This window comes from Cricetulus griseus, chromosome 2 (assembly GCF_003668045.3).
Source record: "Cricetulus griseus strain 17A/GY chromosome 2, alternate assembly CriGri-PICRH-1.0, whole genome shotgun sequence".
Lineage (NCBI taxonomy): Eukaryota > Metazoa > Chordata > Mammalia > Rodentia > Cricetidae > Cricetulus > Cricetulus griseus.
The window spans coordinates 444837360-444860342 of record NC_048595.1 but is presented as its reverse complement, the minus strand read 5'-3'; the positions used below and the strand labels follow the sequence as shown (position 1 = coordinate 444860342).

The window sequence follows — 22983 nt, the reverse complement described above, 5'->3', positions numbered from 1 at the left end:
GGTGGCCTCATGCATGCTAGGTGGCCTCATGCATGCTAGGTGGGCACTGTATCAATTTAGCCACATCCCCAACCCCAGAATTTCTTTCAAAAGCAGTTGTTTTTGAAAATACACAATAATAATAAAGGTAACTTTTTGGACTTCCAGCTACACAATAAAGTAAAACACAAAGCCAGTCATTTATTATAGGGAAAGCTCAAACTATTCTAAGGACAAAAGGTTGAGTGTCCATACCAGCCTGGGGACACCCCTAACAACCTGTCATCCGGTGTCATGAGTCACAGGAAGCCTTGGGAGCTAAGGCAAGGGACACTTACGTTGGTATGTCTGAGAACACTAGGAAACATCCCACCAGGAACACCACTGTGCCCACCACGGCTGCAGGCAGGAGCCAGCCGGTGTAAAACCCTGTGGACGGGAAACCCAGAGTCCAGTGGTTAGAAATTGGGTGTGCCCTAGGGGTGAATTTGCTTTATGGGACGCAGGCTTAGCTCAGAGGGAACTAGACCCTCTGGAAGGATATTGAGAGGCATGGGAGGCTCCTCTGGCCACTGCCCTTGACTCTGAGCATCTCCCCTCAACTCAAGACTCTCACCATGTTGGCTTAGTAGCAGTGTCCCCTTGACTCCATCCCACTGGGTGCTTTTTGTTTGTTTTTATTTTTTGAGACAGGGTTTCTCTCTGTAGCCTTGGCTTTCCTGAAACTCGCTTTGTAGACCAGGCTGGCCTTGAACTCGCAGGGATCCACCTGCCTCTGCCTCCCAAGTGCTGGGATTAAAGGTGTGTGCCACCACTGCCCGGCCCCACTGGGTGCTTTATCTCCTGATTTTGTTCCCACCCCCACTGCTCCCCTGGTGTCTTTCTGAGAGACACGGGATGCATTGCAGCTTGAACCCCAGTGGAGGTGTGGTTCATTCTGGACCCACCTCTACCCCGACCCCCCACAAGGGTATCATCTCAATGGACCACAACCAGTCCCCCGGGGTGCCCCACATCCATCAAATGCTCATCTACTTGCTTCCTGTGGGGTTAGCCTGATCTCTGCTGACCCTGTAAGGCCGGGAAGACACCTACAAAATGTCCTCTGTCTGGAGCCTAGATGAAGAGTCCTTCCCTGCCCCCGGAAGTCCTCCAGCAGAGCCATACTGGGCAGCTGGAAAGGCAAATCCCAGGATGGGGAAGCAGGGTCTGAAGGCAGACCCCAGGGAGGGCGACTTGTCTCTAAGGTGCCAGCCTGACTGAGGCCAGCAGAGAATGGCTTGGAGTAGACTCTCCCATAGTGATGTCTTTTCTCTCAGGGTAGACATTCCTGAGGAAGCTTCCCAAAAAGGAATGGATGCTAGTTGGGGTCAAAAAAACCCCACAAACTAAGGGACTCGAGTGCAATGCCTAGTGTTGTTCTGGGATATCTGTACACTGTGTGAAGATGTATTGCTGTGGTTGGTGTAATAAAAAGCTGAATGGCCAATAACTAGGCAGGAGGTGTAACTCTGGGAAGAAGAAGGCAAAGTCACCAGCCAGACCCAGAGGAAGCAAAGTGGATAGTACAGATAGGTAAGGTAACAAGCCACGTGACAGGACGTAGATGGAAATAAATGGGTTAAGTTATAAGAGCTAGGGGCTGGAGAGATGGCTCAGTGGTTAAGAACACTGGCTTCTCTTCCAGAGGACCGGGGTTCAATTCCCAGCACCCCCATGACAGCTCACAACTGTCTGTAACTCCTGTTCCAGGGGATCCAACACCCTCACACAGACATGCATGTGGGCAAAACACAACTGTACATAAAATACACATCAATTATTTTTTTAAAGTTATAAGAGCTAGTGGGATAAGCCCAAGCTAAGGCTGAACTTTCTTTTTTTTAAGTATTTATTTATTTATTTATTTATTTATTATGTATACAAATTCTGCTTCCATGTATCCCTGCACACCAGAGCTCATTACAGATGATTGTGAGCCACTATGTGGTTGCTGGGAATTGAACTCAGGACCTCTGGAAGAGCAGTCAGTGCTCTTAACCTCTGAGCCATCTCTCCAGCCCAAGGCTGAGCTTTCATAATAATAATTAAGTCTCCATGTCATTATTTGTGACACTGTGTAGAAAAATATCCGTCTACACAGTGTCTGTTTTATTATTGGGGAATAGGGTCTGGCAGTAGAATTATCCCAGAGGGTAGACTGTCACAACACAAAGACCAAACAGAAAGACAAGACTCACCAAGCCAGGCGAAGTAGAGCGCCACCTTCTCCCCGAAGTACTGACGCACGTGATCCAGTGGCTGGTACTTGTTCCATTTGCCCCAGCGAGCCCAGTGCTGGAGTAAGACTTGGCGCTGGGTGAGCCCCAGGACCTGGGAGTTCTCTGGGACTGCAGAGAGTGGGCCCTGGGAATAAGAGGCCATTGAGCTGGGCTTCTGCTCGCTAATTGTCCCCGCCCTACACGCCCCAGGGCACTTCTAGGAATGGGGACTTCAGTGCTGGCCCAGACCCACAATTCCACCCTCCAGTGCAGGCAACACAATCACACTGGGGGATGTCAAGAAGGGTCTGAAAAGAAATACAGGTTGACTCCCCTTGACTCCTTGGACTGCTGAGTGTCCAGGGCAGAGGATGAATCTGAAAGAGTTGGCCAGGCCAGTAACTGGGGTGCAGGTTGACCAACAGTGCTGTGGGATTGTCCAGGTCTGACACATATACTGTGTGGTACCCGAGCTATGAGCTACTCCTCATACACCCCAGCTCAGCTAACAGCCAGCATGAAGAGTAATGCCACTGCAAGATGTGTGTGTGTGTGTGTGTGTGTGTGTGTGTGTGTGTGTGTGTGTATGTGTGTTTGTGTGTGTGTGTGTGTGTGTGTATATATAAATGTGTATGTGTGTGTGTGTGGGGGGGCTGCCTGACATTTCTACGCCCACTTTGTGATCTTCATGATATCAACAGGAAGGTCCCCATGGCTTCATGGGCATGCATGACTCAAGACCTTTTGAAATTGCTCTTTAGGCATTCCCTGTATGGTAGAAGGCTGCAGAAAAGCTGGGATGTGAATATCTGCCTGACCTACACATGGGCTGCATAAGAACGGTAGTATGGGGGTCAGAGCAGCTCCAGGCAGCTATTATAGTGACTCTGCCCCAGGCTGCCCAGCTTCTAGGTAGGGTGAAGCGTGCCGGAGACCTTCCTGTCTTTCTTAGTGAGAGATGCTAAGGTTTTTCACTGCCTGAGAAACCCAGTCTTAGTATCTGAGCCTGGTATATTTGCCAGGGACCCCGAGCAAGGGCAGGAAACCAAGCTGAACCTTCGGCCTCAACCTGACTACTTCACATTAGAAGGCTATGCATGTAGTATTCCTGACCCCAGGGTGACTGTCACAGAGGGCAAGGCTCCTTTGCTTCCTGTGGGCAAGGCAGGAAAAAGCACTGGGGGAACTCACAGTCCACCCTGGTTCAACCCCCAGCCCCCAGACTCACGTCATGCAGGGGGAAGGCTGCACTGAAGACACCTTCTGCCAGCAGCTGGTCAATCCCAAACAAGCCTTTCTTCTTGTGGCCATATCGAGTCTTGGCCAGGATCTCAAATAGCTGTGGGATGGGTGGAGGATAGCGCCTATCACTGGTCACGTGACAACAGCATAGTAGGGAGACCATTCTTTGTGCTGAAATCTTGTATGAGCTCTTAAGGTCTCAGTGACAGATAGTGATACTGATGGAGTGTCCTCAAGGCCTTGAAACCCGGTCCTATGTTACAGTCACATATTCATGACCACACTGGTAGGGACAATAGTCATTCTTCCATCTTATAAATTCAGAAGCCTTTAGTCACATGGCTCTTTAGAGTCCAGCCTGGGTTGGAACCTGGGCCTAGTCATGCATGACTTGCCTGAATCCCTGTTCCAGTAGAATCAGCTCTGTTAGGATACCTGTCTGGGGTGGGAAACCTCTGCCTTGGTGGCCACTGTAGCAGTGTCCTTTGGTCATCATAAGTGTGTGATTCAGGCCTATCTAGGTCCTCCTGGCTACATGCTGTTGGAATATACCTCCTAATGCAGTGGTTCTCAACCTTCCTAATGTTGCGACCCTTTAATACAGTTCCCTCTGTTGTGGTGACCCCCAACCATAAAATTACTTTCATTGCTACTTCCTAATTGTAATTTTACTACTGCTATGAATTATAATGTAAATAGTTGTGTTCACTCTCAAAGGGGTCGAGTCACATAGGTTGAGAAACACCTAGTGCCTCAGATCAGCCCCTGTAGCCTATTTTTGACAGATTAGCTTAGGGTATACTGAGACTGCTTCCTTGTCTGTTCTGGCCAGCTAAGAGGATCACCTCACCCAGGCCTGGTACCTTGGCTGTCTGTCCCAGAGGTCCTGGGCCCCAGATTGTGGAGGGGTACTGGATAGAGAGCTGGCTTTCACTTGACTCAGTGCTATCTGGACATGCTCCATCCCACTGTCCTGCCTGCAGACCATATCCACCCTCTATACAGCAAGATCAGGGACAGTCCCTAAGGCTTCCGCCCTCTGGCCATAGGGAGTTTATGGTGGCCATGAAGACCTCAGGGTTGGGATCTAGTCAGATTAGGGTCTGCAGCAGACACGCTCCACTCACAATTTGGTGCCTCTTGGTACTGGTGAAGAAGGTGTCCTGGTTGTCACTCCCAAGGAACCTGCAGAAGTGACAAAAGTTTAGAGATTTGAGAGTATGGGGGTTTTTGCCACACATGCATAAGTAAAGGCAGGGCAGACATGGCGGAGAAGACTGTCTGCACACAGAGGCCAAGGAGGACAACCGCTATGCCAGATAAACTCAGTTCTCATTTTTGCCTTTTCTTTTCTTCAGACAGGAGGCCACAACAGATGCTATACACCACACACATAAGGCAGGGGAAAAGTAGACAGTTCATATAGAAGACAAGGTCCCGAGCAAAATGTTAGACCCACTAAGAAGCCTTTAGCTTGCCTGCCTTTAGTCTTTGTAAACAAGGACTAAATGTAAATAGTTGTGTTCACTCTCAAAGGGGTCGAGTCACATAGGTTGAGAAACACCTAGTGCCTCAGATCAGTCCCTGTAGCCTATTTTTGACAGATTAGCTTAGGGTATACTGAGACTGCTTCCTTGTCTGTTCTGGCCAGCTAAGAGGATCACATCACCCAGGCCTGGTACCTTGGCTGTGAGCACAGGAGGAGGGGGTCAGGGGTCAAAAAAATCCTGGATGCTTCCTTAGTGGAGGCAACAATGACTGAGGATAGGTCTAATCTTTGTGTGGTCACACAATTGCTCTGTCCAGTAATGAATGTGAGGAGACTCCTGGAGTGCGCAAGGACGGCTGTCCACATCCGTGTTGTTTCCCTCACCAGGCAGGGAAGGTGTAACGAGGAGTCCCCTAACCCAGGACACTGGAACAGAGCAAGAAATGGACGACTGTGGTCTGAGTGTGTCTCACTAAAGTTCATGGACTGTGCAATGGAACCTTTAAGAGTGGGGTCAAGCTAGGCATGGTGGTGGCGTACGCCTTTAACCCCAGCCCTTGGGAGTCAGAAGCAAGTGGATCTCTGTGAGTTCAAGGCCAACCTGGTCTATAGAGCCAGTTCCAGGAAAGCCAGAGTTACATAGTGAGACTCTGAATTAAAAAACAAAAAAACAAAAAACAAAAAACTGGGGGCAGGGCAAAGGCATGAGGCCACGTGGGTTTCACTCTTAGAAGGGACTAATTCTGGTTTGTCTCAGGAGAGATTCAGTGGTTAGAGGAAGCCAGACAACTCTCATTCTAGCTCCCATCCCATCTCACCTGTGCTGTGCTGTAGCTGCTATGTCTAGCCAGAGGCTGACCAGCTGGAGCCGCCAATACTGAACTTTCAGCGGCCAAATGTGCAAGCTAAATGAAGCTAATGTGCAGTGAAAAATAGGCCGGCAATAATCACTGCATCTCAAGCCCCATTTCCTGTTTTTCCTCTCTCTCTCTCTCTCTCTCTCTCTCTCTCTCTGTGTGTGTATGTACATATATATACATACCTTGTATATATGACATGTGTGCACATCCCACAGTGCGTGTATAAGGTCCCAGGACCCAGGGACTCGTTGAGGCAGGGTGTCCCTAGTTTCTGCTGCACTGTACACTCCAGGCTACCTGGCCTGTGAGCTTCAGGGCAATGCTCACCATAGGAGTTCTGGGATTACAGATGTCCGTCATCATTTCTGGCTTTTGGGTGGATTCCAGGGGTTGAACTCAGGTCGTCAGGCTTGCATGACAAGTATTTTGACTTGTGAAGCCATTTCACTGCCTCTAACTTCTCTCAACAGAGTACCCATCTTTGGGCATTTTGTTCTAGTAACAGAAATGGATTGTGACCTGGGCCTTGTGCATCCATTCCTAGGACTCGGGCGGGGCATGCTTGTCTCACCCTGTCCTGACTAATGCAGGTGGCTTACCAACACACAGCTGTTCGCCAGGCTTGTTCACATGGGATTCAGATGGTGTTCTCTGAAAATCCCAGGTGAGGAGAGCATTTGAGAGAAAGCATGGTGTTGAGTTAGTTCACTCACAGCCTCGTTCCCGTGTCATCCTGACACTCACAGCCTTGTTCCCGTGTCATCCTGACACTCACAGCCTTGTTCCCGTGTCATCCTGACACTCACAGCCTCGTTCACGCATCCATCCTATTCATACATAGTCTTATTTCTGCATCCACTCTATTCATTCAGTCTCGTTCACGCATCCCTCCGAGTTCTTATTGCAGCTGCTCCCACAGGAGGCTGTCCTACTGAGTTCAAGGGGCTTCCATGCCATACCACTGCAGCTTGCTTGCTCTGAACTGGCAGGAGTAGTACTCGGGAGGCGTGTCCGGCACGTGCTCCAGCATGATATTGGGGATGCCCAGCCACTCCAGAAGGGTGGCTGACCAGTTGGAGGCCTGGTTGGGTAATTCCTGGAAAGAAAATTGTTCAGAGGGCAGTCTCCACAGCTGGGGAGGAGGGAACCTGGCCAAATGTGCAAATGGGACTCCAGTCAAAAGGCCTCATCTGAGAAAAATAGCATCTCTTATTCTTGGCCCTACTGCAGACCCTCTCGGGGTCTTGGGCTCTGAGAGTTGCTTGACTTGTTAAAGTGAGGACCAGAGCTGTTTGTGCCACTAGAGAATGAAAGACGAGAACACTGTGTCTCTGTCCATCCCAGCACCATGCTGGTGAAACCCACTATGAGCAGTTCAGGCATATCATCCCGGGGCACAGAGAGGCTGCCGTCCTGAGCACCCAAGGCTGGCGCTGTCTCAACACATAGTCCTGCAGGGAACTCAGCATCTTACAGCCTCTGCTCTCCTCCATACTGCCAGGCTTTTAAATTCATGCGTTTGTCATGCAGGGTATTATCCCCTGTTCACGCAGTGGGTGTTTTGAGGTTCCATGTGACAGCGGATAGGAGGGAAACTAGAGACCCCCAAATGGGACACATCCAAGGAGTGGTGGTTTTGGCAGCTGAGCCCAGTACATAGGCATCAATCAAATGCAGAGCTGGGTGGGGACCCCATCTTCTCCCTTGGCCCCCACACCCCCATACCTGCAGGGGCAGCTTCAGCCGCAGGTCTTCTGCATAGTAGCACAGTACAGCCCAGGGTGCTCTGAGGAGGACGTAGTGAACTGCAGTGGCCTCGTCCTGGACATCACGCTGCAGGCACCAGGGGCTTCTGTGAGGGTCTGAAGGTGTTGCTATGTGCTCTGTGTCTATTCACACTTGGGAGAGGACTAACAGTGACATAGCCCTGGTGCTGATGGACAGCCAATGGCTGGGCACCCTCTCAGTGGGAATGCTCACTTCCAAGGCCTATCTCAGAAAGCTTGCGGTGACAGCGTCTCTTCCACAGAGACCTCGCACCTGGGGCCCATGCCACCTGCATTCTCTTCTGTGGTAATGACAACCAACGTGATCCTTCTTCAAGGTCTGGGGACCCATGCATGGCTTCTGCCATGCTGACCTAGATCATCTTTTGGTAAAGGGGCAGCAAATGCAGCTTTGCATGCCAGGCCCGCCCAGTCTGTCTGTCTGTCTGTCTGTCTGTCTGTCTGTCTGACTACAGATAAGGATGTAGCTCTTAGCTACTTCTCTGGCACCACACATGCCCATCACCATGCTCCCTGCCATCATGATGATGGACTAACCCTCTGAAGCTGTAAACAAGCCCCCAGTTAAACTTGGTCCTTGTGTCTCTTCACAGCAACAGGACAGTGACTAAGACACAGACAAAAGTAGCTCTTTCAGTCAGTTAAAACAAACAAAACTCATATCAATAGTGACACACATAGCCCGGCGGTGGTGGTGCATGCCTTTAATCTCAGCACTCAGGAGGCAAAGGCAGGTGGATCTCTGTGAGTTAGAGGCCAGCCTGGTATACAGAGCGAGTTCCAGGACAGTCTCCAAAGCTACAGAGAAACCCTGTCTCGAAAAATCAAAAAAAAAAAAAAAAAAAAAAAAAAAAGCAACACATGTGACCAGCAATTTACAAGTCCAGAATAAATGAGTTCCTACACAACTGACCCAAAAGATCCAACAGGGGGCTGGAGAGATGACTCAGTGGTTAAGAGCACTGACTGCTTTTCCAGAGGACTTGGGTTCATTTCCCAGCACCCACATGGCAGCTCACAACTGTCTGTAACTCCAGTTCCAGGGGACCCAACACCCATGGCAAAATACCAATGCACATAAATAAATTAAAAAAAAATCCAACAGGAATGAACAAATGACACAAAAAGGCAGCTGGCTTCACAGCTGCTCCGGATTTGGATGGTTCTGTTCTATTCGTATTTTAGGTCAGGCTGCTAGCAATAAGATACATATGTGCACAGACTTTGGATTTTGGTCCCACCCTCTCTGATGATGCTGGGAAGCTGCTGGGAGCACAGCTCCTGATCTACTCTGTGCTCCCAAAGGAAACATCTTCCTTGTACAGTGTACTGCATGGCTAAGCTGGGAAGTTTGGTACGATGGTCGCATTTAATACATTTTTAATTTTACCTGGTTCAATTGTGTTATAGTTGGGAGAAGGTGCCCCTACCATAAGTCAAAAAGCAGCTTAATGGAAATACAAATGGCTCATAAATGTGTAAAACCGCACAACCTCTTTAGAAATGAGAAAGAAAGCCAGGATGAGGTACCGCTGTCTATCAGCTGGCTGGTGAAGATGGGAAAGTCTGACAATGTCACATGCTGAGAATAGTCAGAGCAAAGGAGTGCTGGCTCACCCCCAGATGGCAGTGTAAGTTGGGCCACAGATTGAGGAAAGGGTGTAGTCACCACCACAGACTTCAGCTGGTCATCAACTCTGTTCCTAGGAGCAATACAATCTAACAGTCACTCTGAGATGACTGACAACAGATATCTGTTGCTGGGTTCCTCGTGTGGGAATAAATCAGACACCCACCAGCCCAAGCAAGGCTAGACAGCACCCACTGTTCAGGAGAGCCTCACAGACCACATAAAATAGAAGAAGCAAGACTACTGGTGAAAGTCAACAAGCAAAGCCCAGCTGAGGTACCGAGTGATGTGGTTAACAGAAATGTCACAGCTGAGTCTTATGGCAGGGACTATGATGACCAGAGCTCTTCTGGGGATAGAGGAAGGTGGCTGGGATTGCAGAGGATGAAGAATATGTATATAAGACCTGGCAATGAAAGGTAAAACAGGGCTCTGTACACCCCTCGCCCTGAGATTCCCCCATTGCCTGCCTACCCCAGCACCCAGGGCTTACATGACTGATTCCATTTTCGCTTGCTCCCTGGAAACTTTGTTTAAGTCATTCTAATTGGTACTATTACATAAAACACACAAAGGGACCTCTGAATCTGCCGAATCCTATAAACACCAACAGTGATTGCAAATGGCACATGCTGACAAAATCTGGAGGTAGGCCATGGGACAATTCTACTGACTTCCCTGACGGTGTCAGCCTCTGTGAGAGAGCCTAGTGCATCAGGATGGATCCATGTTCTTGCCGGCCTCGGGTCTGTGGCTCCCCAGCCAGGCGAAGGGTATGTATCCAGCAGGACCCTGGGGCCTTGTTTGCTTTCTGTTTTTGAATAGTAAGGCCTCAGGCTTGCGGAGCAAAGTCATGCAGAATTTACAGAGCCTTTCTCCTACCACCACGTACCTGATCTACATCCAGGCCAGCCAGACGAAGACTTTCCAGAAAGGTATCCCTCCAGAACTCATGTGTGTCTGTCTTGTCGTGGTTAGGGCTCTCTTTGTTCCTCAGGTCTTCTTCCCAAACAAGAACAAAATCTGCAGGGATCACTGGGAACAAAGGCAGTGAGCATGGGCTAATGGGATGCAGGCTCAGGGCAGATTGCTGGGGTCTCAGCTGGGGCACAGGGGTTGGGATGGGAAGCGAGAACCATTGGTTTTTCTGAGGCTCTTGCCCATCCCTATCCTTAGTCGTAGTTAGGACTGGAGGGCAGGAGAGTGTGCAATGCAGATCAGGGACACAGGCTGGGGAGGGACTGGGCGTGTCTTGGGATCCCTTCTGTAGCTTGGTTCCCACAGTCGAGGTCCCAAACTCCTAAAGGAACCTGTTAGGTGTGATTTCTTGCATCAAACAAAAGCACAACAATAGATCAAAATTGATAAGACAAATTTCATCAGAGGGCACCATCAAAAAGGTGAAGGCAACACAGAGACTAGGAGAAAATATTTGCAAGATTTATTTCTGGTAAGGGACTTGTCTCCAGAATTTAGAGGACTTTTATAATCTAGATACAGATACAGACTGACAGAAAGACAGACAGACACACACAGAGAGACTGAGAGACATACACACACACACACACAGACTGAGATACACATAGACACACACACACACACACACACACACACACACAGACTGAGACACACATAGACACACACACAAATACACAGACACACACACATACACACACACAGACTGAGAGACATACTCACATACACACATACTCACACACACACATACACACAGACTGAGAGACATACACACACACACACACACACACACACACACACACACACAAGAACAACCAACTTAAAAATGGGAAAGGTTTTGAAGAAATATTTGTCTAAAGGAGATATGAAATGTCCAGTTGACACAAGAAGACAGTCAATATCATTAGTCATTAGGAAAATACACACCCGATCCATAGTGAGATAATGTTATCTTCTCAGTGAGCAATCGCCAGCACACAGAGATGAAGGGCAGCTCTTTACTGGAACCCCTGGCTGACGGGCTGAGGTCAAATTAAGAGTTGTGTACCCCCAACAGGAGGTTTTGTTGGATGGCATACTCATCTGGCTTATGCATTTTTTTTGTTTGTTGTTTTTTTGAGACAGGGTTTCTCTGTGGCTTTGGAGACTGTCCTGGAACTAGCTCTTGTAGACCAAGCTGGTCTCGAACTCACAGAGATCCACCTGCCTCTGCCTCCCAAGTGCTGGGATTAAAGGCCTGCGCCACCACCGCCCGGCTCTGGCTTATGCATTTTACATATACTGTCACCCTTAAATCTCTTTCAGGTCCTGGCCCCAGGTTTCACTTCAGACAATTTAAACCAACACAGGGGACTGCAAGTGTGGCCACTTATGCAGATGGGAGATTTACACCCAAAGATATTGCCACAATTACTAATTGTTCCCCAGGGTTGTCTTGTTCACCTGACAGAATTATGCTTTCCCTGATAAGAACACGGGACATAACGGCAGACCAGAACTTAACCATAGCTGTGACCCTGCACTGACTCCCTAGAGCTGCCCTGTAGAGTCGTGTGTCTGGTATGGGAATTGGAGCCCAATGGTGGCTCAATCCTCCTATGTAAGCATTTACATACTAAACTAGTAGGCCCAGTTTGCGGGCTACATATCTTTTGGGGTAGTTTGGAGGCAGCACTCTATCGAAATTCCAGCTGTGTGGCTTCATGTCCCCGCAGCAAACCTATGAATAAGTCCTTTACAATACCAATTCTATCACTCTGAGTTTCTTCTGTATCAATAACTTTTCACACTCACAGTGCCAAATAGAGGCAATAGTAGGGGCTGTGCTGTGCCGAGAGTGTGACGCTACACGCTGAGGTACTCGGTACAACTCTCTTTGGAAAAGAGTTTGGCATTTACACAAACAGTTAAACATTGAGTTACAGGGAGGGAGAGGAAACTGGTATTGGCATGTAAAAGAAGCTTGCTTCTAAAAAAAAAGAACCATTAAGTTACCTAGCAATGCCACCCAAAACTATCAAAATATGTCCACACAAAAGCTTGCATGTGTTCATCTTCCCCCCATTCACAACAGAAAAAGGAAAGAATGGGTGAACGTGTGGTGTGTAAATTGTTTATCAACAAAGCTGCTTCAAAACAACTGCCTTCAAAAACCCCAACAAGGCCGGGCAGTGGTGGCGCACGCCTTTAATCCCAGCACTCAGGGAGGCAGAGACAGGTGGATCTCTGTGAGTTTGAGGCCAGCCTGGTCTACTGAGCAAGTTTCAGGACAGCCTCCAAAGCTACAGAGGAACCCCGTCTCGAAAAACCAAAACCAAACCAAACCAAACCAAACCAAAAAACCCAAAAAACAAAAACCCACAAACAAACAAAAAACCCAGCAATGTAAACATTTACCTCCCTTGACCATGTGCAGAGAGAATTGCTGGGCCCCATGCAAACATGTGCTCATTTTCTGTGGAATCTTCAGTGTTTTCTGTGCTGTCTCTCATCCCCTCCAGCAGGGTGTGTGTTTGCATTGCCACAGACCTTTGTCTGAACACGCTTCTTTCTGCTTTGCTTTTCCATAAGAGTCATGCACAGGAGTGTGAGAGCTGCCCACTGTCCCTTTGCAGCTGATGGGGAGTGTGGACCCTTGACCCCAGATGGAACCTGTGTGGCTCCCACCACATAATAAAGGCGGCCTTGCTCAGGTGGGAGCCATGGGCTAGGGGGATGGGAGAAGTGGACCTGAGACCATTTAAAGGCGGAAAGACATGGGTGCAAGAGAGAAGAGTCTGAGATGATGAGACTTTGTGGCTGAAAATGAGGAGGAGGGGACAGTCTGCCCTAAGGCTGGAGCAGGCGGGCTGGGCTGTGTGGGTTTGCCTCTCTGAGCCCTCCTGTCCCTTGGGACCTTCCTTTCCTGTTTCTGCCCTGGCTATGGCTTGCTCAGCAGGCAGCTTTCACCTCACCCTCAGGACTACAGTTCTCCCCAGAAGACAGGAGATGTCCCGGGAGGCCTGGTCATTGAGTGATCCAAGCCTGCTGGCTTCCTGCCACCACTCGAGGCACCCCACTTGTGACCCCACCCCAGGACCAAGTACAGATGGCTTACCAATCCGGGGTTTGGCAGAGCTCCCGACTCTGCTGGGGGCCACCTGCTGTTTACCTGCCTGAAGGAAGGAAGAACACCTTCAACACCCCAGCATCAGGATGACTCACCCGCAGCTGCTCCTTGCCCCTTCTTCTACCTCAGTGGTTCTCAACCTTCCTAATGCTGCATAAACTTATTTTCGGTGTTACTTCATAACTGTAATTTTCCTGCTGTTACGAACTGTAATGTAAACATCTGATATGCCAATTCTGACAAGCAGCCCCAGTGATAGGAGAGCCGAAGGGGTCTTGACCCCTAGGTTGAGAAGCACGCTCTACCTCCTCCTGTGTCCCTCTCCGTCCCTCCTGTCTCCCCCTTGCAGCCTCTTCATCTTCCCCTAATTCTTCCTCCCGTCTCCTTTCCTCAGCCTTCCCGCTCCTCCCCGTCTCCCAGCCAGCCTCCCTCAGGCCTGTGGCAAGGATCACGTTGGCAAAAGCCATGGTCAGGCCTGTGCTGCATGCCCTTCCTCGTCTCCACAACTGGAAGGGAAGCCACACCACCCCCAGTGTGGCCTTGAGGGCAAATCAGAGCAACCAGAGGAAAGAATCCATCTCGTTTTCCTTACAATTTTTTCCCTCTGGAGAGCAAGGCTCTGTGTTCTCCTCTCTGGGGGCCTGCCTCAGTTCATGGCACAGAGGGATAACAGAAAAGGGAAGGACCAGGGCCTCCTGTGTGGCGTCAAAGACTGGGACCCACAGTGTTCCCAGCCTTCTTGGAATGTCAGTGGCCTTTCCAATAGAAAGAGACCTAAAGACAGACTAGGGTAAGAAGGCCAGAAAATGGCACCTAGAGGGCCTCTGTCCTTCCATAGGAACTGAGGGCTGCCTTCTAGGTTTTGTTGAGGAGACCAATGTCTATGCCTTAGTTGCAAAGAAGTAGCTCAGCTGAGGCCAAAGGAAACTGTGTAGACCAAGATGCTTTCCCTCTGGGGCTACTCACCTTTGTAGAAGGCCTCTTCCTGTCCCTTGGGGACTAACACTTATCCCAAGCCTTACTTCTGTTTCCTACTCTAACTCTAACCTTAAGGTAGCCCAGGCCCACTCTTCACCTTGACCTCCTTCCCTTCCACGAACCCGCTGCCCACCCATCTGGGACGCAACCTTTACTGCAACACTCTTTATGTGTCCCTGACTGCAACGCTCTTCACTGGCCCTGACTGCAATGCCCTCACGTGACACTGACTGCAACGCACTCACGTGACCCTCACTGCAATGCTCTCCCGTGACCCTCACTGCAATGCCCTCATGTGACACTGACTGCAACGCTCTCACGTGACCCTCACTGCAATGCTCTCACGTGATCCTCACTGCAATGCCCTCACGTGACACTGACTGCAATGCCCTCACATGACACTGACTGCAACGCTCTCACGTGACCCTCACTGCAACGCTCTCACGTGACCCTCACTGCAACGCTCTCACGTGATCCTCACTGCAACGCTCTCACGTGATCCTCACTGCAATGCTCTCACGTGACCCTCACTGCAATGCTCTCCCGTGACCCTCACTGCAATGCTCTCCTGTGACCCTCACTGCAATGCTCTCACGTGACCCTCACTGCAATGCTCTCACGTGATCCTCACTGCAATGCTCTCATGTGATCCTCACTGCAATGCTCTCCCGTGACCCTCACTGCAATGCTCTCCCGTGACCCTCACTGCAATGCTCTCCCGTGACCCTCACTGCAATGCCCTCACGTGACCCTCACTGCAACGCTCTCACGTGACCCTCACTGCAACGCTCTCACGTGACCCTCACTGCAACGCTCTCACGTGACCCTCACTGCAACGTTCTCACGTGACCCTCACTGCAATGCTCTCACGTGACCCTCACTGCAATGCTCTCACGTGACCCTCACTGCAATGCTCTTCCTCCTAGCAGGAGTGGACTCTGTTCATGGGTTGCTTAGGTCTCAAACACCTTTTCATTTCCAGAAGAGAAAGTACGGCAGCAGTAAAACAGCAGGGTGTGGTCACTGTGCTGCAGGCCCTGTGTGCATCTGAGTTCATGGGTGACTTTCCATACTCCCCATCCCTCACATCCATAAAAAAACATGCTATGTGGCTCTGGTTTCCTCCCTTTTGCAGTGGTTCTGGCTGAGAGGGATCAGACCCCAGACCCCAGACCTTGGTCCTATCTGCCTCCTCTCCCTTCCCCTGAGCCTCCTATCTAATAGGATCTCTGCTTGTCCCTCCAAGTTTGAGAGAGGTGAGTGGTGACCTGATTGTGTGTCAAGGAGGCATCTGTCCCCTTGTCATCCAGGGTGAGGGGAGCATCTGGATGCTGCACCCACTTTTCAAGGGCTCTAGGACAAGGGCGAGAGTGCAGGTCCTGACTGGGACTGGAGACCTCCCAAATCAGACAGCACACAGGAGCCTCTTGGCCCAGAGTCTAGGGAGGGGGAGAAGGGCACTTTCATCAAGCTCGCCCCTACCCCTTGAGTTGAAGGTACCTCCGAGGCATGGGTTGTGCTGCCATAAGAGGATCCATTCCCTGATTCCAGGGAGGCCATGTCAATCAGCACCGCATCGTCTTCTTCCCGGGCCCGCCTCCGCAGCATCTCACTCCTGCACCACATCATGGCCAGGGTAGCCACAGAGGATGGAGTGGTTAGTAGACACCAGCGAGAGCCAGCCCCGGCACTGTGGTAGAGCCTGCAGCAAACCTGTTTTACTGGGCTCATAGAAGTGGGCAAGGGCCCTGCCAGGGCCAGACAGCATTGTCCCGTTGTGGGCAGGTGAGGTCCCCACACCCTGGGTCACTAGCTGCAGCAGAGAGCCAACCCTGAAGGTAGTGTCTAGAAGCCTAGTGTAGCATCCACCCACCCACCCATCCATCCGTTCATCCAGTAATAAAAAGCAGGGTCACAGCATGAGGTTGCCATGCAGACCCTCCCCTCCCCCACTTCCTTCACTTATAGAGACCACCTGGATGGCGAAGGGTAGACAATGCCCAGTGTCCTTTAAGGACATCTGCCTTTGCAGTAATTCTGGAGAACTTGCTGCTAGGACCCCAGGCTCCCCTAGCAAGACAGAGCACAACCCCTCAGGGAGTCCAATGGGTCTCCATGCCAGCCTGTGACCTGGGGCCCAGGAAAGAGGCAGGTAGGAGCAGGGCTGTTGTTCAGGTGGGCAGAGTCAAGGGACTTCAGGAAGGGGAGCAGATTGCTCTCTTTCCAATTCCCTATTTTAGAAAAACTGCCTAGAATGGCAGACATAAGCCCAAACCTTCCGCTGCCACTAGGACTCTATTATAATGTGGGGTCCCCAGGAGTGAGAACCACAGGGTGCTCATGGAGCAAAGGCTTCAGAGCTTATATCACCTGATGGGTGGGACAGGGAACAAGGACAAAGGAGTCCCAGCCAAAGACTCCAGACAGGAACTGTTATGAGCAGGTGGAATGCTAATGCCTTATAGCAGGGTGTCCTATTCAAATTCACATCAAACACTTGTCCCTGCTAGTCTCTAGGGCTTGGAGCAGACACTGTGCCAGGCCTCTGGGGCACAAGGGTAAGCCTCAACACTGCCTCACAGTTCAGAGTGTGGAACCTCAGTGCTGGCTTAGTTTTCTGGATTCCATCTCCCTTCTGCCATCCCCGTGGCCCAAGCATCCAGGAGGAGGTCACCCAGCCTACCTGTCACAGTGGCTTCCAGAGGAGACAACCTGCCCATCAGCACAAGCCTGGCCTCAGCAGGAGCAAAAATAGGGCCAGCAGTGTTCCTAGGGCCCGCCTGAGCTGTGGCAGTCACTCACCTGCCCTTGCCTCACAGGGTAAAATGGCTGGAGAGAGGTTCTCGGTGCAGCCAGCCACCGGGAGGTCTATCGTAGCTCTGGGCAGGATCTGCCTTTGTTTAAAAAGAGGGTGTGGGCTCTGAGCCTGCAAACACAGTCAGCCCATTTTTCTAGTGCCTTCACACACCCTACATGCAAATCCGATGGGCCTCTGGCACCTTATTTGCTTAGAGATTCCAGCAGCAGCAGGCCTGTGTGCCATAAGGAAAGTTCAGAGATGGTAGCTACAGGACCAGCCACAGGTATCCCCCTCTCCCCCTCATCAGGCAGCCCTGTTAATGTGGGGGCGAAGTGAAGCTTCACTGGGCTCAATAACACTGAGAAAAGGGTAAGGGCTTTACTAACCCTTGGTGTGTGAGCTTAGGCCCTGCTGTGCACATGCTGTTAGGAACACAGACAACAGTTTGTGTTTTTCCAGTGTCACATTTTACCGACAACAAATTCTCAAGGTACAGCATCTTCAATGGCAACAATTTGCCAGATACTCCTGCTTTCCTTGATAGTCCTGGCTGAGGCAAACCCGGGCTCTTTTATTCTAATCTTACTCTCAAATGATACACTACATATCACACAGTAAATATATCTCTACATATGCATACATGTAGATTGTGGAGTGGCTGCAAAGGGTTAAAAGACATAAGGAGTTTCAGAGTTTCCAACAGGCCTGAGAAGCCAAAGCTGAAAAAATGTCAGGCACAGGAGCCTCAGGAAATGAACTAAAGGGAACTGGAGAAGTGGTGGCTATGAGTCAGGACACTGTGGGCCACAGGTTTGAGGGTGGAGTGGGAGAGCTGAGTCAGGCTGCAGAGGCAAAAGGGCAAGACTGGTCCAGGCAAAGGAACAGGCTGAAGGATGGAGGCAGCACCAGATGGGAGAACAGGACAATGGGAAGACTAAATTTGAGAAGACTGTATCAGCAGTGGAGACAGACAACCTGAAGCCTCTGGGACAGCAGGAGTTCTTTGCCTCTTAGTCCTTGATACATGCTGGGAAGTCAGGATCAGGACACAGGTCCATGGGGACTGTGGCTAGATGTCCACTTCTGTATGGGGTTCAGGTGAAAGCCTTTCATACTTTCCTTGGCCTGGTGTGCTCAGCAAACTCTTGGACCCGATTTTTTAAAAAATTTATTATGTATACAGTGTTCTGCCTCCATGTATCCCTGCAGGCCAGAAGAGGGCACCAGATCTCATTACAGATGGTTGTGAGCCACCATGTGGTTGCTGGGAATTGAACTCAGGACCTCTGGAAGAGCAGTCAGTGCTCTTAACTGCTGAGCCATCTCTCCGGCCCACCATCCTTATACAATTTTAATATGCCCTCATGCCCCTACAGTTCCAATCCACCATGGTAAATTGTAGAGTAGTAGCCTTTCTACTCCCAGAAGTAATCATTAGTCTGTGCCTTGTGGACAGTGTTGGACAGATGGTGTACAGTCACCTTCCATCCTGTCTGCAGTACAAAGTTGCTTGTGAATGGAGTCTCTCAGGAGTAGGCACTGTGAGAAGCCACTGTTTTACACAATACGGAGTAACTTAGGGCAAGGTGCAGCCTGACTTCAACAGGCTTTCTCCGGGCCTCCTGTGAAAGGCCTTGCTAAATGGAGTTGATCCAACTTTTCTCCTTCTTGGTTCTGGCCTGTCAGTGAGCTACTCCTGCCTCCTTGCTTCCCTGTGCAAACAGGGAGAGTCCTCTGCTCCCATCTGAGATCCCTCTATGGACCTCAGACTCGGGTCTCCAAACCCTCTTAGCTTGGCACCTCCCAGGAAGCCTCCATTCTGGGTCCTGTGATGTGCCCTTGAACAGCAGATAAAGCTCCAGCAGGCAGCAGCAGATCCTGGTGGCCAGCAGGCCCTGGCTACCCCAGGGAGACCAGACTGCCCAGGCCCAAAGATGGACTCTGGACATAACTACAATTGGGCTTCATAGAAAACAGGAGAGCACATGGGCAGGACAAAGGGAAGGAGGACCATAAAAGTGGGGGTGAGGATGTGACTGGCACTCAGTAAGTCCCAGAAGGCACCTGCAGCTTGATCCATTGGGGTAAGCTGTAAGTACCACACGATCATACCACTACTCACCCCCCCCCCGCCCCCGCCCCCAGCCTGCTGCAAACCTACTCTTTCTCTGGTTGGTCAATAGCAGAGAACCATCACAGGAAAACAATCTCCAAGGACTCTCTAATGCCAAGTCTCTGCTCTTGTGTTGTTTCTTTTCGTTTCTTTGAGACAGGGTTCCCCTGTGTAGCCCTGGCTGTCCTGGAACTCACTCTGTAACCCAGGTCAGCTTCAAACTCAGAGATCCACCTGTCTCTGCCCCATGAATATTGGGATTAAAGGCATGCACCACTATGCCCAGCTATTTTTGCTTTTGAGACAGGATCTTGTCATGTAGCCCAGGGTGTTTTTTAGACTATGGGCAACCATCCTGCTTCAGCCTGTGGAGTGATGGGACCAGAGGCACCCACCACAGTACTGGGTCCAGTCTCTTGCTTTTGGTAGCAATCAGAGCCTGCCACTGAAGTCACTTCACACGACAGCAGCGGGAGGGCAGGAAAGCCTTCAGGGATGTCTGTATGTAAAACACCCAAAAGGATTCTCATCCCTGGGCTTAGAGTTTTAATTTAAAAATCATATTTATTTATGCAGGAATGTGTGTGTGTATGCACACCCATGCACTCGTATCATCACATATGTGAAGGGCAACTTGTAAGAGTCACTCTTCTCCTCCCACCACGTGGGTTTCCAGGGATTGAACTCAGGTTGCCAGGCTTAACCCACTAAGCCATTTCAGTTGTTTTCTCAAACTGCATTACTTTTTGCAGGAGGAAGGGAAAGAACCAGTCAGTACAGATGCCTTGTAGATCCCAGATGCTAGGGAAAGCTAAGCCCCTAATCATTGACACCATCTTTACTTGGCTCTAACTTTTTCTATTGGCTTATGTGAGTTTTCTAAGTCCATAACAGGGGCTGGAGAGATGGCCTTGCTGCTCTTACAGAGAGGGTCAGTGTTCAATTCCTAGCACCCACAAGACAGCTCACAACCATCTATCACTCAGTTCCAGAGGATCCAATGTTCTGGCTTCCAAGGGCAATGCAGTACACTTAGATGAAGGAAAAACATTCATACACATTAAAAAAAAATTTATTCCATAACTAGAGAGTGAGTTCTCACCCAACCCTGCCCAAAAAGCTAGGTAACCACGGAGGGTGGGAGAGGCGATTGCTATGTCTGGGAAGGTTGGCCACAGGGCCCTGGTATGATTCCTTTCTTACTGGGCTGGAGTCCTAGCAAATTGGGTCAACTGCCTCCCACACCTAACCCTGGAGGTTCCCTGTACCTCCCCAACCTGCTGTCCCCAGACTGTTTTGATGTCTCTCGGGCCACATCTCACACAGGTGAGAGGCTTGATGACCATACTTGGTCTGGTACCTGCCTAGGGGGCCCTACCTCTTCACTCACTAAAACACCCTTTCCAGGCTTGGTGCCTAGAGGCAGGGAGAGGGAAACAGGGTAGAGGCCATAGATCAGTCTTAACTAAAGCTCCCCCACCTGGCAGGAGGTGGGTCCCTGGCTGCCCCTTTGCAGTCCCAGGCCCCATGGTGGTAGAGATGGAGTTGCAGCAGGGTTGGGAGTGTTGAGACATTGCCTTGTCCCATCCCATATCCCTGATCCCAGCTGGCAGAGCTGAACAAGACAAGGCTAGAGAGAGCTGGCAAGTGGGCCTGGGATGACCAGGACAGAAAAGCAGAGGGGAACAGGTCCTATGGGCTCTGAATAGGAGGGTGCAGCAGGGGTTAACAGACTCTCACAGGAACAGGGTCAAGACCTCCCACCCTCTGGTTGGGGAGTGATGCAGAAGAGGGACTTGAAGAGGTCATTTCTGGAGGGCCTGGTGAGGAGAGAACTTACCAGTGGGCCCAGCCCTCCTAGCAGAGGCCTCCTGATGTGCTGGGTTCTTGGGAGAACAACCTTGAAGGGACATAGTGCTCAGTCTAGCCACAGACAGAAGTAAATCTTGTTTAATAGCTAGTCATCAATGGAGCCAGAGCCCAGAGGCAGATGTTAGGAAATAAAAGGGTTCACTTTTATACAGCGTGTTTCCTATGGCTACTGCCTAGCTGCTATCTTAAAACACACAAAGGGCCAGGCAGTGATGGCACACGCCTTTAATCCCAGCACTCAGGAAGCAGAGGCAGGCAGACCTTTGTGAGTTCAAAGTCAGCCTGGTCTACAGAGTGAGTTTCAGGATAGCCAGGGCTACACAAAGAAACCCTGTCTTGAAAAAACAAAACAAAACAAAACAAAAACCCCACAAAGGACACATCACATACCCCAGTCCTGGAGGTGTGCAGTCTACGTGTGTTACCAGGCCTCATTCTATGCTGGTGTCTGGGAGCAGCCCTTTCCAGTTCCGAGGGAAAGGCTGGTTTATGGCTTCTCCTTCATCTTCACAGCCATCCTTGCATCTTACAATCCATCTTCCAGTCACATTTTCCCATAGTGTCTTTGAGTTTTACACTTAATCCAAACTGCATCCTCCTCTCCTGCTGTATCAGGTCTTGGAGATTAGAGCCTGGCTTCACTTTTGTGGGCAGCACTGGCCAGGGCCTTGAGTCTTTGTATGCACATCTGATTATTTTGCCAAGGAAAAGCTTCTAAGAGTGGAGCTGAGTGAAGGAAAAACTTAGATACTGTAGGATCACGGCAGCCCCAGGATGCTGTGAGCGCCATGATCTCATCAAGACAACAGTTTATTCCTTAAACTCTACCTTTGAGTTACCTAGTCCCCACTCCCAAGTATTCTGAGCTGTAGTCAATGGCTTTACTATTGTGGGGTTTGTTGTATTATTATTTTGTGGTGCTGGTGATCAAACCCGAGGCCTCCCACATGCTAGGCAAGCACTTCATCACGGAGCTGCAACCCCAGCTAATGAATGAATGGCTTTAACTGCATCACCGAGCTGCAACCCCAGCTAATGAATGGCTTAATTGCCCTCCATTGATTATGAGGAGCAGCATGTTTGCTATGCATCTGATGGAAATTCACAGCTTTCTGACTTTCGTTTTTTCCCCTTTTTTAAAAAACGAAAACAAAAAAACCCTACACTCTTGTGTGTGCAAGCCAGAGGACATGAGGCAGTCAGAGGACAACTTACAGGAGTTGGTTCTCTCCTCCCATCATGTACGTGTTAAAGACAGAACTCAGGTCATCAGGATTGGTGGCCAGTGCCTTTACCTGCTGAACCGTCTAGAAGGCCTGACTTTTGTATTGTCCTGTAGGTTCTCTATGTACTAAATCATAGTACCTTTTTTTCTTTTTCAAGACAGGGTTTCTCTGTGTAGCTTTGGAGCCTATCCTGGCACTCCCTTTGTAGATCAGGCTGGCCTCGAACTCACAGAGATCCACTTGCCTCTGTCTACTGAGTGCTGGGATTAAAGGAGTGCGCCACCAACACCTGGCCAGTGACATTCTTTCTACCTTACTGTTTTGAATGTGGCTACTAGTGGAAAGTGAAATGTCACCAGAGGTTTACACATTTGAATATTTGGTCCCCAGATGGTGGCGCTATCAGGGAAGGTGGTGGAACCTTGGGACCAGAACCTAGCTGGAAGTGGGCCACTGAGTGGTGACCCCTGGTTGGATGGGTCTTTGCCTCCTGACTGCAGCTGTCAGTTCCCACTGCTGCTGTGGGAAGCTCCTTCCACTGACACTGTGTCCACTGAGCTACAAGCCAGACCTTTCTTCTTTATGCTGTTTCAAGATATTCCATCACAGTGACAATAAAGAAATAAGTGTGTCACCCAATGGGGGAAAGTATCCTCACCCCA

General features: G+C 50.1%; 1 protein-coding gene across 2 annotated transcripts in view; it reads right to left on the bottom strand.

Annotated features, from left to right (window-relative positions):
* The window catches only part of Ano7 (anoctamin 7), a 31778-nt gene extending 14830 nt beyond the window's left edge, over positions 1-16948 (bottom strand). The window contains exons 1-9 of one of the 2 annotated variants that reach the window (XM_027397670.2): positions 15811-16948; positions 13321-13378; positions 10141-10271; positions 7557-7664; positions 6791-6927; positions 4610-4667; positions 3469-3579; positions 2220-2385; positions 318-408 (exon numbers count right to left, since the gene is read on the bottom strand). In XM_027397670.2, the coding sequence (XP_027253471.1) occupies positions 318-408; positions 2220-2385; positions 3469-3579; positions 4610-4667; positions 6791-6927; positions 7557-7664; positions 10141-10271; positions 13321-13378; positions 15811-16041 (1091 nt within the window). In that variant the 5' untranslated portion in view covers positions 16042-16948. Of the gene's footprint in view, positions 1-317; positions 409-2219; positions 2386-3468; positions 3580-4609; positions 4668-6790; positions 6928-7556; positions 7665-10140; positions 10284-13320; positions 13379-15810 lie in introns of both variants that reach the window. The other variant, XM_035441153.1, reaches the window with a different exon arrangement.
* Between the last annotated feature and the right edge of the window lie 6035 nt (positions 16949-22983).